The 16892-nt window shown below is 42.4% G+C and overlaps 1 protein-coding gene across 2 annotated transcripts in view; it reads left to right on the top strand.

Annotated features, from left to right (window-relative positions):
- Window positions 1-175: 175 nt before the first annotated feature.
- The window catches only part of sec24c (SEC24 homolog C, COPII coat complex component), a 24363-nt gene continuing 7646 nt past the window's right edge, over window positions 176-16892 (top strand). Inside the window, exons 1-14 of one of the 2 annotated variants that reach the window (XM_078278966.1) lie at window positions 176-342; window positions 2089-2267; window positions 4401-4481; window positions 5208-5328; window positions 6321-6487; window positions 6654-7388; window positions 8085-8227; window positions 12230-12338; window positions 12583-12710; window positions 13613-13751; window positions 13856-13971; window positions 14878-15002; window positions 15382-15573; window positions 15672-15765. In XM_078278966.1, coding sequence (XP_078135092.1) covers window positions 2108-2267; window positions 4401-4481; window positions 5208-5328; window positions 6321-6487; window positions 6654-7388; window positions 8085-8227; window positions 12230-12338; window positions 12583-12710; window positions 13613-13751; window positions 13856-13971; window positions 14878-15002; window positions 15382-15573; window positions 15672-15765 — 2310 coding nt within the window. In that variant the 5' untranslated portion in view covers window positions 176-342; window positions 2089-2107. The remainder of the gene's footprint in view (window positions 343-2088; window positions 2268-4400; window positions 4482-5207; window positions 5329-6320; window positions 6488-6653; window positions 7389-8084; window positions 8228-12229; window positions 12339-12582; window positions 12711-13612; window positions 13752-13855; window positions 13972-14877; window positions 15003-15381; window positions 15574-15671; window positions 15766-16892) is intronic. The other variant, XM_078278967.1, reaches the window with a different exon arrangement.

Raw genomic sequence — 16892 nt, 5'->3', positions numbered from 1 at the left:
TATACTTTCATCACACAGCACTATAGTTTATTAGATTTCTATATTTTCAAAACCTAGGGCTATATGTGTTATTATGTTTCGCTGTTATATGTATATATTTTAATATAGTAGAGTTTTGTCTGTCGGTGAATGTGTGTGAATGTGGAGGAAGTCGCTCTGCGGTGCCCGGATGTGGACGTGGCACAGCGCTGCAGCAGTTCCGCCGAATGTCCGCTTCTGCTCACCTAGAAGGGATTAGTGAGAAACACCCCGGGACGACATCGGCTTCACAGTTTGTCGGACACCGGGCTTCACAGATTCCCCCGAGCAGAGGGTAGCCTTACTATTTACAACACTTTGGAGGTAGGTTTCGATTTGACACCAGTTAATGTATGACATCTCCGCCCGGCTTGACTGTAGAGCTTGGATTTTGCTACGTTTGCTAATGCTAGCTAATGCTATGGCACGGCTAGCATCGCTCTGTGAAATAGCTGGCGGTTACTAGCTTAGCTGAGCTAGTAGACTATTAGCTATCTCCGGTTGTGGCGTTTTGGTCACAGCTGATTCAACCACCACTGCTGCTGTCATTATGATGGTTGTCTGGCTGCTAACTTTAGCAAGCTAAGTTAACCCTTGTGATTTGGAAGTTTGTTGAATCAAATTTGGTTAGACTCGTAACAGCCCTATCATGTTAACCAGGCTCTGTGTTTTGAGCGTTTTGGTTGACATGTTAACGTATGTTAGCTCGCGAGCTAATTGTAATGCGGCACTGAGGTTGTTTCCCGTTAGCACACTGCTACGCTCGCTAGCTTTCCTCGGCTTTGCTGCTATCACACTTCACCCCTAACTTCACCTGGCATTTATTATTGTCAAAGAATACGTTGTTCTACTTATTTTGAATAGTGCACTGTTTCTACTGCAATTGCTTACTACCGAGTTTCTTAAATATGCAACCCAGACAGGAGAGCAGATGTGGGTCACTTGGTAGGCCTGACATAATAAATAGCTGTACGGCTCCAGCGATTGTATTTCTCGTTGTGGCACCTGCACTGCTGAATTATTCAAAGACCCCGCTCGTTTAGCCCATGTTTGTCTGTTAGATGATACTCATCACTCATGTCATATAGGTTCTCCAGAAGCCAATTGAATAAACAACGCCACTCGTGAAGCTCTGTTAGCAAGGTTAAAGTTGACATGTGATATGCAGGAATTATGCTCATAAAGTTGACTCACTGCCCCACCAAGTTACCTTCTGGGGTCTTCTCATGAACTGTAACTCTCATGAACAAGTAAACACTCAGTCTCAGGCACATGCATGCGTCCAGTAGACATTACACATCTTCACAGTATCAGGCTTTTTATCTCACCCTCATAGTTGAGAGAGCAGTAGTTGCTAGTCTTGTGAATTGTGTCTGTTTTGCTTTAAATTATTGAAATTGTTTGGTTTAAGTTTTGGTCTACTGTGTGTGTGTGTGTGTGTGTGTGTGTGTGTGTGTGTGTGTGTGAACTCTGTGTTTGAGATGCAAACTGTAGGTGTGGTCAATGTAAACATAAAAAGCCAATAAAGGTGTTGTCACTGAACCAGGAATTTTTACCATCACAGAAAAAGTTTGATTTGTGTGTGAAACTTCTAGAGGCAGGCTTGAAGTGTTTTGCATTACTCTTCCTGTTTGTTAGTTCAGGTGCATTGTGACCGCACACTCAGTTTGGGTTATGTATATCTTAGGACTGCTTTAAATTCTCTTTGTTTTTAGTTGAATATGGAAAAGTTTCCCCTATATGTTGAAGAACATTAAACTGAATTGCTGAATATTTGTTTGTAAGAGAGAGAGTTGGCAGGATACATTCTTACTAAGATCAATTGTTTGTGTTTTTTTAGCTTCTGTCTATAGTCCACATTTTCCTCATGGAGTGAGAAGTGCTGTGTGGGCAGATGGGATCAGGGGAACCCAAGACTGTCATAACAGCCTTTGTCATTAATAACCTCCCTGTCTAACAGGATTTTACACTCCAGGCGTCCTGGTGGTGAAATCTCTGTTTACAGCTTGCAAACAGGCTAAACAAGTTTAGTCTTGAATTATGAGAGTAACACTTTTTTTTTCTCTCCAGATTTAGGGATGAACTGAGGATGAATGTAAACCAGCACACTCCAATGGCCTCTCCATATGGCCAGCCCCAGCCTGGCTATGGCCAACCCGGCTACGCACCCCTGGATGGGGGATACCCCGCACCTTACGCACCCTACAACGGCCCTTCTTCAGCCTATCAGCCTGGGGCTCCACCACAAGGTAAAGTGCTGCTTGAGTGAGAGGGAGTTGAGAGGGAGAGACACCAGGGTTGCATCTCATAACCCTTAAATTGAAACCATGACTCATCCACTTGCCTCCCTTCCTCGCGACGTGCACCTCTCGAAAAGTGAAAGTACACGTCGGCGTGACTCACGTCGCTTGGCTGTGGCTTGGTAACGTTGCATTTCCCCCTACTCATTTCCTGGTTCTCCTTCTCCATACACAACATGAAATCAAGGACAGGGTGAACTTTTCCTTGCACAGATTTCCCACCGTGGTCAGAAATCACAGGGGAGACACTTTGTTTCTCTCACTATGACTCTAGAGCTCCAAAGCTAATCGCCGTTAGTCTCTCACTCGTTTTACCACACACTCCCCACGCAGACACACATGCTGGTCCTTCACGCACACACCAACGCACCAAATATAAACTTCAGACCACTTACTTAGGCTACGGCGAAAGCTCTGCGTTAAGCCTACGCAGGACCATAAATCACGCTTTAGTCCCTCCCACCGAGGAGGCACCGGAGAGACGCGAGGAAATCACGGGAGGAGAGAGGCAACGAGCAAATGTGTTTTAGAGGGGTGAGACGTCCTTTCCTCTGAAGCGTCACATGAATTTGTCAGCTGTTTGGGCCGAGTTAACAACTCCTTCAGCTGCACGGCTTCCGGGAAGGCTGCTCTCGTGTATCCTCGCTCATGGCTCCTCTGTGATCCCTCCTTGGTTCTTGGGGCAGAAATACGAGCTTTGAGACGGCCTTCGCCAAGGAATGACAGAACAGCTTCCGGTTCAGCAGAGGACCGAGGAGTCGAGTAGGGCTGCAGCTATCGATTATTTTAGTAATCGCGTATTCTACCGATTATTCCATGATCGATTAATCGGATAAATACTTTTGTTTTATTGAAGAGCAATTATATACAATAGTTTGGTTTAATTTTCAGAAAAAGCAACATTTGTATTGCCTACATTGCTTACAATATCATCTCTCAAGAAATTAAACCTATTAAGTGCAGTTAAGTGTCATATTACATTGTTTTTAAAGAAAACAATGTAATAACCAATAACAACCTCAAACTAAGGCATACATTAAACATACATTAAACATTACCTTAAGTTGTGCAACTTAACTTTCAGAACTACAAGTTTCAACCTGAGACTGATCTGTATATAGGCCTATATGTAAATATTAGTTATACTCAACCTATTTTCATTTATATATTTGGTTACAATGCTACACAGCTCTGTTACACTTATGCTAGTAGATCGTTGATCAGCTGTTTCTCCGTGAAGAGAAAGAGAGAGAAAATGGGGCGCAACAATCAGCTGTTTTTCCGAAGGGATAGTCGGCTCTTTAGATCAAATTGTGGTCACCACCACGTATTTTCTTGTCTTTGATTTTGGTAGTTGTTGTGTTTGGTGTAGTTTCATCGTCCATACGACTCTGTGATTTACTTTTGTCGGGTCCGCTTCGTGGAATGGATGATTAAGTTAGACTCAATGTTTTCTGTTGAGATGCTGAAGCACTGACGTCGTGCTATTATTGTGGTGAGCTAGTTCCAGTTTGCAGTAGACGCACTGTACAGAGCTCTCGTTTTAATTACGTTTGAACTGATTCCAAACTTTGGACACTTTCTGTCGTTTTCTCCAGCCTGTCTCTTCTCTTAGGCCCTCACTATTTACGCTCTCTTTCTTCATTTTGTAAACTGCGCCGTCAGTTTCATGGCCGGTGTGACAGTAATAATCATCCGTGCGGAAACACTGTGAGCGATACGTTTGTAACATTGTTTAAACGACGCTTTGAGGCAAATTATTTTGCATCGAGGATTTTTAGTAATCGAATTATTCGAGTTCCTCGAGGAGTCGTTTCAGCCTTAGAGTCGAGGAGCTATCAAATAAGGGTTACGAGATGCAACCCTGGTCAACTGTGATGCTCTTTATGCACTCATAGTCATAACCTTGGAGTCCCCTACCTACCTTGTTCTCACCATGTGATTGTCCATGTATGTGTGAGAACAACACTGTGCCTTTACACACTAATCTGAATCTTGACTGCCCCTCTTATATCTTCACGTTGCTTTTCAGCAATTACCTACATCATTCTGTATTTTCCTTCCTCTTTTCTTGTATTTCAGGTTATTCTCCTTTCACAAACTTTCCCTCTAAGGCTGTGGTTGCCAACCCAGTCTCTGACCTCTCCTCTCCTCTTGACTTAGGTAACTGTCTCCTCTCTTTTTCTTACTCATTTCACACTCCACCTGCTCTGCAATCATTGAATCCCTTTTGTACCTACAGACATTATTATTTCTGCCATGCTCTTTTGTCAATGTACAATAGAAGCTCTTTTGAGTCTACCTAACGCCAGTGATTGTTAACAGCCAGCCAGTTACTAACCTTTTTTTATTACCTAGAAATGTGAGCTAGTATGCTTTTATTATGTGTGATAGATTTTCCAAAAACAATCTCTGCATCCCCTGGTCATATTTATTTTCTATTTGTTGATTGTATTTTTACATACATATTGTTGTTTTCGAGTGACCAGTAGGGAATGTTTTTTGTGCTCTCTCTCGCTCTCTCTCTCTCTCTCTCTCTCTCGCTCTCTCTCTCTCCTTTTTTCTAGGCTAATGTGGTCAAGATGCTTAGCTAGACTTTATATCCTAAAATTGTCAGATGTTTGGTGTCTATTTCCAGCCGTCATCAGAACATCAGCCCCATGAATTTGACTGGCCCTCTTACCAGTTTGTAGTCTGTGCTCCTAACCCCGGAGGCAAAATCTGGGAATGTAATCCGTTAGTTTCAAAAATGTATTTAGGCAACACAGTGGCCTATAGCCATGTTTATCTCGCTGCGCTAATCTCATCACATTGAGAAAATTGGGATCAGAATGAATTCGGGATTATTTGTTGCAGGTATGTTAGTAATCTTTTGTCCCTGCATTTCAGGTCCTGCCCGGGGTCCTCCCACCTCTGGCGCCCCTCCAGTCTCGGCGCCTCAACCATATAATCAGTACAGTCAAGGGGACATGCAGAATGGACCCCCACCTATGACACAGCCCCCACCTAGGTAATTACATGTTGATTGGTTGTTATTTCCTTAAGTGTATTCAAACAACCTGTGTTTTTAATGCCAACTATGATGACATTTTTTTTTTTTTTTTTTTTTCCTACTTGAGGTTAACTTGTAGCAGGTCATTCAAATTCTACGTGTTTCACTTCATAAATTCAGCTTATTCAAGCAGGTGACAGAATCCATTTAGACACCAAAAAACTGCACTGAGACTGTCTAAAACTTTAGGACCTGGTGCTCCTCCAAGAAGAAGTTAGTTAGGAGTGAAAGTTGTCTCCAAGCCAACCAAAGCATAATTAGTTATAATTATTTAAAAACGCACTAAATGTAATTGTAATAAACAGCAGTTGCTCGTTTGCCTAGCATAGAAAATTATCTGAGAGAAAACCAGTGTGTTTACATGCACTGTAGTAACCAGGTTACTGCATTCGGATGCATGTGGTAGGTCAATGAGATTTTTCATCTACCCCCAACAGTATTTTGGAAACATGGCTCTCTTTTTTTAACTGTGTTAGGGATAGAAGATGCTGCATCATTCGATCCTGACTATTTTTGAGTGTATGTGTGTTGAAGCAGACTGACGGTGCAGTGAGAGGACAGAGCGGGGCCTTCCCTCCCGTTGCATCTGAATTTAACAAATGGACTTTTTTTTTAACTTCTAGAAGCTACTTTGTGTAGAATCCATGAATATGCTATGATCTCTCCTTTCATTCAGCCGCTCTGTTGCTACTTTCCCTGTGTGAAGTCCTGGTCCTGCACATGCGTACATGTTAAAAACAGGGTACTCATTAACATGGCCAAGAAATCAGGATTCCCCAGGAGAAATCTAGCTGGGGGAATCCAGTTTTCTCTAATCCCCTACCCCGATTACAGAAATCCACATTTTCTCATCTACATGACGTTTAATCAGCTTACTCTAGATAACTGACTAACCCGGTTACTTAAGTGCATGTACACACACACTCACTGAAAGATTTATGTGTTTCCAGGCCTGCTGCGTCTCAGCTGTACAACCAGGGAGCTGTGAACCTGTCAGGGCCACAACCCTCCTATCCCCAAAACTACGGGCCCCAACCCTCAATGCAGCAGGTCACTAGCCAGATGACTGGGATGCAGATCACCTCTGGAGCGCCAACCCCTACAGGGCCAGGATATGGTAAATTTGGATTGATTTATACTTGAGTGTAGTGTAATTAACTGGAATATTTATGTAAATAGGGAATGACATGGGGTGTGGGCATAACAACGATTTAAATGTGAGTGCTGTAGCTGAATGTATCATAGACTGGAGATGATCACACTGTCTGTTGCTCTCTTCTTAGCTCCACCTCATCGCTCACAGCATCCTGCCAGTACTGCCTACTCAGCCGCACCTCCGCCATCTTACACCCAAGCCCCTCCCCCTGCGTCCTCTGCCCCGACCCAACCACCCCCTCCCAGTGGCCCTGCAGCGTCTCAACAATACTATGGAGGCCCACCAACTCCTTCTCAACAGCCATTTAACTCTTCTCTTCCCCCTACCTCTCAACGGCAGTTCCCCTCTCCTGGGCTGCCACCTTCTTCCTCTCAGCAAACCTTTCCTCCCTCCTCCTACTCGGGTCCTGTGTCTCAACCCAGCCAGGCACCTGCTCCCCCAGTGTCCCAGCCACAGCAGTCATTCCCTCCCACCCAGCCACCCTTCTCCTCAGCACCTCCACCTGTCAGCCAGCCTGCATTCGTCTCCGGCCCGCCTCCCCCCACTCAGGGCTCCTTCCCACCTAGAGCACCCCCTCCTTCCTCTCAGCCTAGGTCTTTTCCTCCTCCTGGTCCTCCTCCAACCTCAATGCCCTCTGGCCAGTACCCAGGCCCCATGCCAACCCAACAGCAGCCCCCTCCATCACAGCCACACCCTTACCAATCAGGTCCTCCTCCTACCAGAACTCAGATGCCTCCCACTTCCATGGCCCAGAGCAACCACCTGCCACCAGGACCACAGGGCCCACCAGGCCCTCCTGCGTTCATGCAGCAGCCTCCATCTCAGCCTGGCATGCAGGGAGGATACCCTCCTCAGCAGAATGGTGAGGACACGGCCACTAAGGACCCATTCAGACCAAAATAAGCAATTTGTGACAGGGTTGTGCGGCGGTGTCACCGAAATGGCTTATCTGTGTTACGTCCTGTTGTGTTCTTTAACCCCCCAATGTAGCACAAGTATGATTTATATTTCACAGTTACTGTTTTCCGTCAGATCGTATAGATCTCGATGTTTCCGACCGCACTCTCAAGGCAACTTCATTTCGCGGAGAAAGAAAAGAGACGAGCGAGACAGATGGACTGTGCTTTGTTGTTTGGCAAACATTCAGCCATTACACAAACTCCCGGGCAGTTCAGTGCTTGTGTCTCGTGTTTTAAAACTTTCTTGTGGCAGCGATAGAGGCAGTGATGTTTCCTGTATGGGATTCTCACTCCGCCTCAAAACCGACTGACAAGTCGGATCGCCGGTTACGTGATTGGCCACCGTAGCGTGACTTGGGGTTGCGATTCTCTAAAAGTTGAGTCGGTCTCAACTTTTCGCCGCAGGCCTGCTGACTGTCCCGCCTGCATCAAACACACGGGGGTAGTGCCTAAACGCACCATTCAAAATTGATGGAAAGATTTGTGTTTTTGCCGCTCCGTCTGACAGCCGACGCAGGCTGTGTGGATGCCCACTAAGTGGAAGCTAAATAGATATGTGTTGTTTCTCCATCACTAATTTATTTACTTGTTCTGTTTAGGTGCGTTTGGACAGGTTAGAGGTCCTCAGCCTGGCTATGTAGGTCCTTATCCCGGGCAACCAAACTACGGAGCCCCTGCACCAGCCCCTGCTTCTGGCCCCCCTGCACAGAAAAGACTTGACCCAGATGCCATTCCTAGCCCAGTGAGCAGACGCAAAAACACACACACATACTTTTTAAAACCAAATTTCTTAGTTTACGACCCAGCACCCATGCTGATTGTTTATCTCTGTCCATTTCTGTTCTTTACACCATGTTTTGAGATAAGTAGTAGTGAGGAAAGATGACTTTTCCAGAGCATTTTCCAGAGTGAGTTTGCAAGTGACATGTACACTCAGTGTCCACTATATTAGGTACACCTGCATCATCTAAAACAATTTGATACTGTTAATGCTACATCTGTTGTAGCATAAAGTCCAATTTTACGATGCGTATAATTGTTCTTTTTGACAGTCATAGAGGTTTTAGTTCAATTTAGTATTGAGGACATAGTAGTGTTGTACTGAAATGCATTATATTCAGGGGTGTTTTTTTAATATTCTGCCCCCATGTATGTAAACATGAGCTGTCCAGTGGGGACAAAAAAAATAGGAACACCTCAATATAATGTAGTTCAGTTCACTACACTACCACCTTAAACCATCAATAATAAACATATAATTGAATTTAAAACGTTTCTGACAATGTCAACAAAAACGAACATTATAAACTTCATGAAGGTTATGTAGCTGAGCTGTTGTATTGAATTGCATAAATGTGTTAACCTAATAAAATGGACACTTGAGTGCATATGATTATGCATGGACCACTTAGGGCTGGGTAAATCATCCTTATATTGATCTGGATTTCTTATGATATTATCACATTGTGGTATGATAACCAGAGCTGTCATCTTAATTTATGATACCAAGCACTTAGCATAGAGTATTTTTGACAAAATGAATGAAACGACCACAGTTTTAGTTCAATATTACAATTGACTTTACTATGCAGTCCAATAAGAATCCAAATATCTGTAACTGGGTAATCTCAGTTTTTCATGGCCTGTTAATGTTGTTGTATTTATTGTCATAATGCTATTTTTAATTGCTGCCTTCTAGGCCAGATCTCCTTTTAAAAAAAGTTTTTTACTTGTTAAAATTGAGAAAAGTTAAGAAATGAAATGAGCACAAATGTGTTAAATTAACCTGGGACATCACATTCACTACTGGATATCGCAGTATAGTGATAGTATATATTGATTTTTGAGAATGCCCCTATGAATATCTTGATATTGCCCAGCTCTAGCACCACAGAAGTCTGACAGTAATGTTTTAACTTTGTAAGCTTCTGTAGACGTCTTTACATTTAGAGTTGCTTAGCATGTATGTCAAACTTATATTAGTTTATATCTACTCGCGCTTGACTGTCATAGTCTACAGTACCCACTAATCTATAATCAATACTACTGATACTCTCTACTACTGTTTCTCTCTGAATAACAGTGCTGCCTGCTACACGGCATAGTCTTGCTGAGTTTTCTCTTCTCACACTCCTTTTTTATATTTTCACTCTTTTTTTTATATTTTTTATTTTGTCCTGTTTTGCACAATTTGCTGGACAAACATTTGAATGTAAAGCAAGCGTCTGACATGCCGGCTGTGCAGAAATCAAGACATAGAATAGATCCAGACGCTATCCCCAGCCCAGTAAGTTTCCTGTGTGCCTGCCTTTTCCTCTGCTTCATCCGGTCCTCTCTGCCCGCTTGCACTAACCCACAGCTTTCACCTCCTGCTCTGTCCTTCTAACCACTCAAAGTCAGTGATAGTCACTATGTGAAAGATGGGCTCCTGTTGGAAATAAGAAGAACTTACACTACTTATGTTAAGACATATGTTGTGTATTATGTTAATGGTTCAGGCATCCCTGCTATTTAATGTTTCACCAGAATTGTTCCTACCCATTTGGACTGGAAACATACACTGGGGCTGTACATGTATCACAGATACATTTTGGTATCTGATATATTCCAGCACTAATGCCCAAATAAAATTGTCTCGGTCCAAACTAAACACCAGTGAAAACTACATTGTTTAAAGGAATAGTAGTAGTTTGACATTTTGGGGGAAATGCTTATTTGCTTCTTGACAAGAGTAAGATGAGAAGATTGATACATCCCAATTAAATTAGCTTAGCAATAGGACTGGAAACAGGGGAGATAGCTAGCCTGGCTCTGTCCAAAGGAAACAAAGTGCCAACCAGCACCACTAATTAATACATATCTCATTTGTTTAATTCATACAACAACAACATTAAGTGTAAAAACGACAAATCCACATTTTACAGGTGGTTCTCATCTAACTCTCTGCAAGAAATCACATTTCCCAAAATGCTGAACTATTCCTTTAAGACTCATTTCTGTTTTAGAGACTGTGATAAGGATTATTTTCATATAAATCCTATAATTGTGGCTTTCCTCAGAATACTAATAATCTTAAGGACATTGTCTAAAGATATGTCTCCGTTTAAAGCAATCACTGTCAGTTTTCCCCTCCACTTCTCATCCTGTGCACTTCATCTTAACCCTGTGTTGGTCATTCTTACTACCTCACTCCCATCTCACTGTTTGTGTGTTTGATCAGGGCTTTGAGGCAGCCTATCTTAGTTTGAGAACTTGAGAGTAGTGTTTATGGTTTGTCAGTCATCCTGCTCAGACAGCCACCACCTCAAAACCTCCTCTCTGTGCCCTGCATGCTAGCCTGCGATGTTTTGACTTGCCCACAATTCCATGCATTAATGGCATGCCTTGATAAATCCTGTACTTTTTCCAGGAGATGTCATTTAGTTTTGATTTTAAGTCAGTTTGTCATATTTGTGAATCTACACAACGTACTGTACTTTAGCATGAACTTGTGCCGTATGTCACCTAAGTCATGACTTTTTTTTAATTTTTTTTTATTCCCTTTATTCAGTGTGTGTTTTGTAGCTGCAGATGTGTGCGTGGAGGGGTTGTGTAAAAGTCGTCTCCTGCATGTGTGTTAAATGTTCTTCTTTTAGAATTTTTGAGACCCGTGGACAATGTATCGTGAACTAACGTGTAGAGGTGTGACGAGATCTCGTCCCACGAGATATCGCGAGATTAAAACGTGACGAGATTTCTCATTGAGGTAAAAAGTGTCTCGCGATATCAGTACACAAGTGCAGAGCAGCAGTCAGCATGACGGATGAGTCTGACTTTGACCTCGAAATTAGCATAGAAGATCCCCCTGCCCGTTCTCCAAAGTTGACTCAGAGTTAACTTTTGCAGAGCAGTAGCGGAAGAAAAAAGCTGTAAAACCCAGCGTTAGAACGTTAGAGTACTGCCGCTCTCTCTCTCTCTCTTTCTCTCTCTGACTCTCTCCCCCACCCCCCCATCTCTTGGCCGAAACACACACACACACGTCTGCAGCGTGCAGTTCACTGTGGCGCTCTTTCTCTGTCCTTTTTAAAATGAGTCGGGAAGCGGGCAGCAAAACCTAACTTTACTTTTAATGATATTAAACAAAGAGAAATGTTCTCCGTTCGTCCTATGATGGTCCTAAATTGATACTAGAGTAGCCTAATTGTTTACTGCTGCAATGAATAAAATGCAGAGGAGGAGAAAAGAGCATCTGTCTTCACAAAATCATCAGTTGAGTGTTTAGAATGTAATCAATGTGAAACAATAGTAAAATAAGCTTTATTTCTCTCGGTCTACTGTACAATTACAAATCCAAGTCCAAAACAACTGGTCTCAACTACTGCCAGAAAACGCTTGGTTACGTTGTAACCTTGGTTCTCTGAGGGAAGAGACTCTCTCCACCTACATATGGAATAAGTAACAGTGTAACTGTTAGTTATACAGGAGAGAAGCCAGTCATTTGAGTTTGTGGCAAAACCTTTCATTGCTCATTTTTCATTTTGAGACTTTCGATTAAATAAAGGACTATTTTTCCAGTCGTATTTCTTCATTGAAGTTTTCTTTAAAATAGTGTTAAAATCTCGGCTCGTCTCGATCTCGTGAACCCAATCTCGTGTCTCGTCCATCTCGTGAGCTGGGTATCTCGTCACACCCCTACTAACGTGTGTATTTATGCTGTAAACATGTATAAATTATGGATATTGTTGTCGTCCTCCCTCATTTTTAGATCCAGGTAATAGAGGATGACAGAGCTAAGTGCACAGAGCCATTTACCACAGGGGTCAGAGGTCAGGTCCCACCGCTGGTCACCACCAACTTCCAGGCCAAAGACCAAGGTAGGTTCTACTTCCTGTAAGCACATTCGCATCTGGCAGCTTCTCACCCACATCTTCCAAAAGGGTTCAGGAAATTAAACTTGTGACCTTTTGATCACAATCTCACAGAATTATATTTACGGTCACTTTCTTCACCCACTAGCAAAACAAAAATCAGAAACATTAACCAAACTTTGCGTCTCGGAAAGGTCCATGGATTGTGTAAAGATTTTGATGTTAATGGAGAATCTGTGTCTGTGTTTAGGGAATGCCAGTCCTAGGTTTGTTCGCTGTACGGCCTACAATGTGCCTTGCACAGCCGATATGGCCAAGCAGTCTCAGGTACCTCTGGCCGCTGTCATCAAGCCCCTCGCCACGCTGCCGCCAGATGAGGTGAGCAATGCCCCCCCCCCCCATCTCTCTATTCTCTCCTGTATTGTAAATGCTGTAAGCCATATATAGACAGGGCTCTTTTTCTGGACTTTGTCTGAAATTGTGGCAGTTATTGCATGACACAATATAATCTAAGAGATAAACCATGTCCATCTTAAAACCATCAGAAAGCAAAAGAAGACACATTTATAGACGTCATGCAAGATGTAAGTGTTTTACTGAATATCTTTGTGCTTTGGACTGTTGGTCAAATAACACAAGACATTTGAATACATGCCTTATGGCTATGGTAAATTATAACAAGCACTTTAAAAAAAAAATAATATATAATAATACCAAATTATTAAATAAACATAATTGTTAGAATCATCCATAATAAAATAAGTGTAAGTGTTTAGATAGTGTTAATCTGACCCAACAACAAGCTTCCTTTGCTCTCCACTCCTCATCTGTCGGTTCAACAGTGCAGCTCTATCTTCCACTGAGATTTTCACTTGGACCGTTTTAACCCTTAACCTGATTTAAAAAGAGATTAATTTTCAGGGCAATGCCTGGTACGTTGTTTGTAATGACAGGATGCCTGTAATGTCAGTGGGATAATCTGTTTCAAAATCACAGAGGTGGGAGTGGCTGCATGACCTTGTTTCATGCACTCATCACAAAGTAAATGAGTAGACTAGTTTTATGTTACGTCATTTGGGCAAGAAAACCCACTTCATATGAAACAGGGTGCAAATATGATATTACATCACATTAACACCTGTTTCAGTAATTCTGCCCACATTAGGGTTTTAGAGGAAGTCACCCTCATAGCTAAATTGTATGAATCAAGTTTGTCAACCTCAGATATCCAGATTATTGGTTAAGACTTCTCTTACTCCTTTCATCGCATCTCTCGTCAGACCCCTCCATACCTGGTGGACCACGGCGAGGCTGGTCCAGTCCGCTGCAACCGTTGCAAGGCCTACATGTGTCCATACATGCAGTTCATAGAGGGAGGTCGGCGCTTCCAGTGTGGCTTTTGCAGCTGCGTCACAGAGGGTGAGTTTGTGTCTGTTTTCATGTATTAAAACTTTATCAAATTTTTATATTAAACTCATTGTTATTGTCGTTATCTGTTTGCCCTTCCTGCTCTTTTCCCATAGTGCCTCCACATTACTTCCAGCATCTGGACCACACTGGTAAGAGGGTGGACTGCTATGATAGGCCGGAGCTGTCGCTGGGCAGCTACGAGTTTGTGGCCACTGTCGACTACTGTAAGGTACGTCCTTACTGCAGGAAACAAACCTTTTGTTCATTGGACTCTGGAGATTAATCAACCATGATCATTGTTCGAAGAGCTTTGTTTTGGTATTTTAATGCACTTCAAAATTCCAAATTATAGATTTTGCAGCAGATCGTTTACTCATGATTCCCCTCAGGGATCTGCAAAAATAATTCTCTGTAATAGAAGCTTGTTTCATTTTATCACAGGTCAGAATGACACAATAATTAACAAATATGTCAACAACAATCTGCAAAAATAAGCCAGTCTTACTCAGTTATTATCCAATGAACTAATAAAAGCAAAGCCTGTAGGTAACTGTCTAAATTGAGTTTCGCTGAAATTGGTTTGTTCTACATTTTATTTCATCGGTATCCTCTTGGAAGGGATTCTGTGCAGGTCAGCTAACAATACATTCTGTTACCCTGACGAGTGCTGGATCGATATTGGTATTTATGGGATATGGACCTTACAAAACCAAAATAAGGACCTGTGCTGTCCGGTTTCTGTCAAATTAGTTATTAGAGTAGATAAATGTACCCACATACATTTTTACGTTAATATACCACCCTGATGACTTTGACAAATATAAAAGATGCCATTTTGGCTACAGTGTATTCAATTGCTTATACAATGCTGCAGGTGTGACACCAACCCTATGATCGGTTGTATGCTAAGATTGAATCGGTGATTACAATGTATTATTGTGAAGGAAATGTCAATTTTCTTTGGATGCTTTCAGAAAGAAAGATTTAAAAAAAGGCCTTTGTGATTTGTATTGATACACCAAGCTGATGCTATTCAGCTGATGAGCAAATGAAGTTGCAGCATCTGTCTGTCTGATTAATATGTTACTATTATATACACATGATTTCATACATAGTATTTACTTGTCTCCAACAGAACAACAAGATTCCACAGCCTCCAGCCTTTATCTTCCTTATCGATGTGTCCTACAACGCTGTGAAGAGCGGGATGGTCAACATTGTCTGCCAGGAACTCAAGACCCTCCTAGATTACCTGCCCAGGTACTCAAACAGAAACACACAAGGGATGAGCAGGAGGAAAAGAAAGGAACAGAGAAAGACAGGAGGAGGAAGAAGAGAGGAGAAAATGGGAGACACATTGAACCAGTGAGGAAAAGACTGATAAAAGGAATAATGGAATAGACGAGGGAAATGCTATGAAGGATAGGATGGGAAGAAATTAAGCATGCAGCAAGGAAGGGAAGTGGGAGTGATGGAAAATAAGGCAAAGAAGAATGAATGAGAATGAAGTGAGGAGATACAGAGAAAGGAAGGAAGCAGAGATGGAAAGAGGATTTACATTGAGCTGAAGTTCCAGCTCATATATATGGAAATGTAAACTTGACTATTCTCCCATTTCATCCTCTGTTTCTGCATCCAGGGAGAACCCAGAAATGGACTCCGTAGTGCGGGTGGGTTTTGTCACCTACAATAAGGTTTTGCACTTCTACAACGTCAAGGCGAGCCTGGCCCAGCCCCAGATGTTGGTGGTGTCAGATGTATCAGACATGTTTGTGCCCCTGCTCGACGGCTTCCTTGTCAACGTAAACGAGAGCCGGCTTGTTATCGAGAGGTGGGAACACACACACACTCACACATTAGCAAATACATGAGGTGTGTATGGACAGACTAATGGATCGGGTTTACTGACATGCTGTTTGTGTTTTCCAGTTTGCTGGACCAGATCCCAGAGATGTTTGCAGACACCAGGGAGACAGAGACAGTCTTTGGACCTGTTATCCAGGCAGGACTGGAGGCACTCAAGGTAAGTCTGGAAAGTCTTTCCAGGGGGCTATTCCACAAAACCAGGATAAGGGATAAGATGGGATATTCCAGTTATCCTGGATGAGTTAAGCCTTGACTTGGTTGCATGAAAGCAGAAGCACCTAAGTTACCATAGAGATTGATTCTGTGCAGCTAGCCTGCTCCTGACCAGGCTAACAGCCAGGAAATCTCTTTTCTTTTCTGTTCGCTCAGCAGCAAACTTATTTTTATTAGCCTGCGTTAAAATACAAATGGTATATATTGATGTTCACTAAAGCACTGTTATTATTTAAATTTGTGACCATTATTTTTTATAATTATTCATGTGTCAGTGTTACGGTTATATTGCTGTATGAAAACTGCTTATTGTTGGTGAATATATTATGACAGTTGTTGAGATAATTAGAAAAGGCTGATACAGTTGCAAATGTGTTTTTAAATGAAGTCAGTGATGAAGGACAATAAATAAAGTGCTATACACGTGTTAGTGGTTCTAACAATGGCGGACTGGTCAGAGACTAATACACCTTTTAATTATTTTAGATGACCTAGTCTAATCTGTGCAGCCTGGCTTGGTGCGTTTCACGAAGGCCAAGCCAGGCCGCACAGATTAGACTGGGTTCTGAGAAATCAGTTATGGATTTATAAATTCTATGTTTGTGCAGTACCCCTCAGGTCTTGATACATTTCTAAGCAGTCAACCTTTCTTTTAAACAAAGTTTCTGTGTGGATCCTTGGGGTCTAACAAACGTGTTGAATGCATTTCCTTCCTCATTAAACACTTGCAAAGCGGATTCCTTTTTATTCTTTTTTTGTAAGCCTGTCCCATTGCTGCATTTCTTGGCGCAATACTGCCACCTGCAGATCAGTGGTGTAGTGTGAAACCACTTTGTCCTTATGGGTACAAGACAAGCATAACCAGGCACCCCACAGAGAACCTTGTTAAATAAAACATTTTTGGTTAAGTCCATACCCATTTTGGGGGGCAAGGAGGCAACAAAGGTCCACAGCCAGAATTTAAATGTGGACACGCTGTAATTTAAAGCTTTAATGCAGACCCTTTTCCCCAGCACTTTCCAGGAACCATCTTAGGAACTATGAATTTCAGTTCTTGACACTTCAAGTTCC

This window comes from Sander vitreus, chromosome 21, assembly GCF_031162955.1.
Source record: "Sander vitreus isolate 19-12246 chromosome 21, sanVit1, whole genome shotgun sequence".
Classification (NCBI taxonomy): domain Eukaryota; kingdom Metazoa; phylum Chordata; class Actinopteri; order Perciformes; family Percidae; genus Sander; species Sander vitreus.
This window is presented reverse-complemented; position numbering and strand designations above follow the sequence as displayed.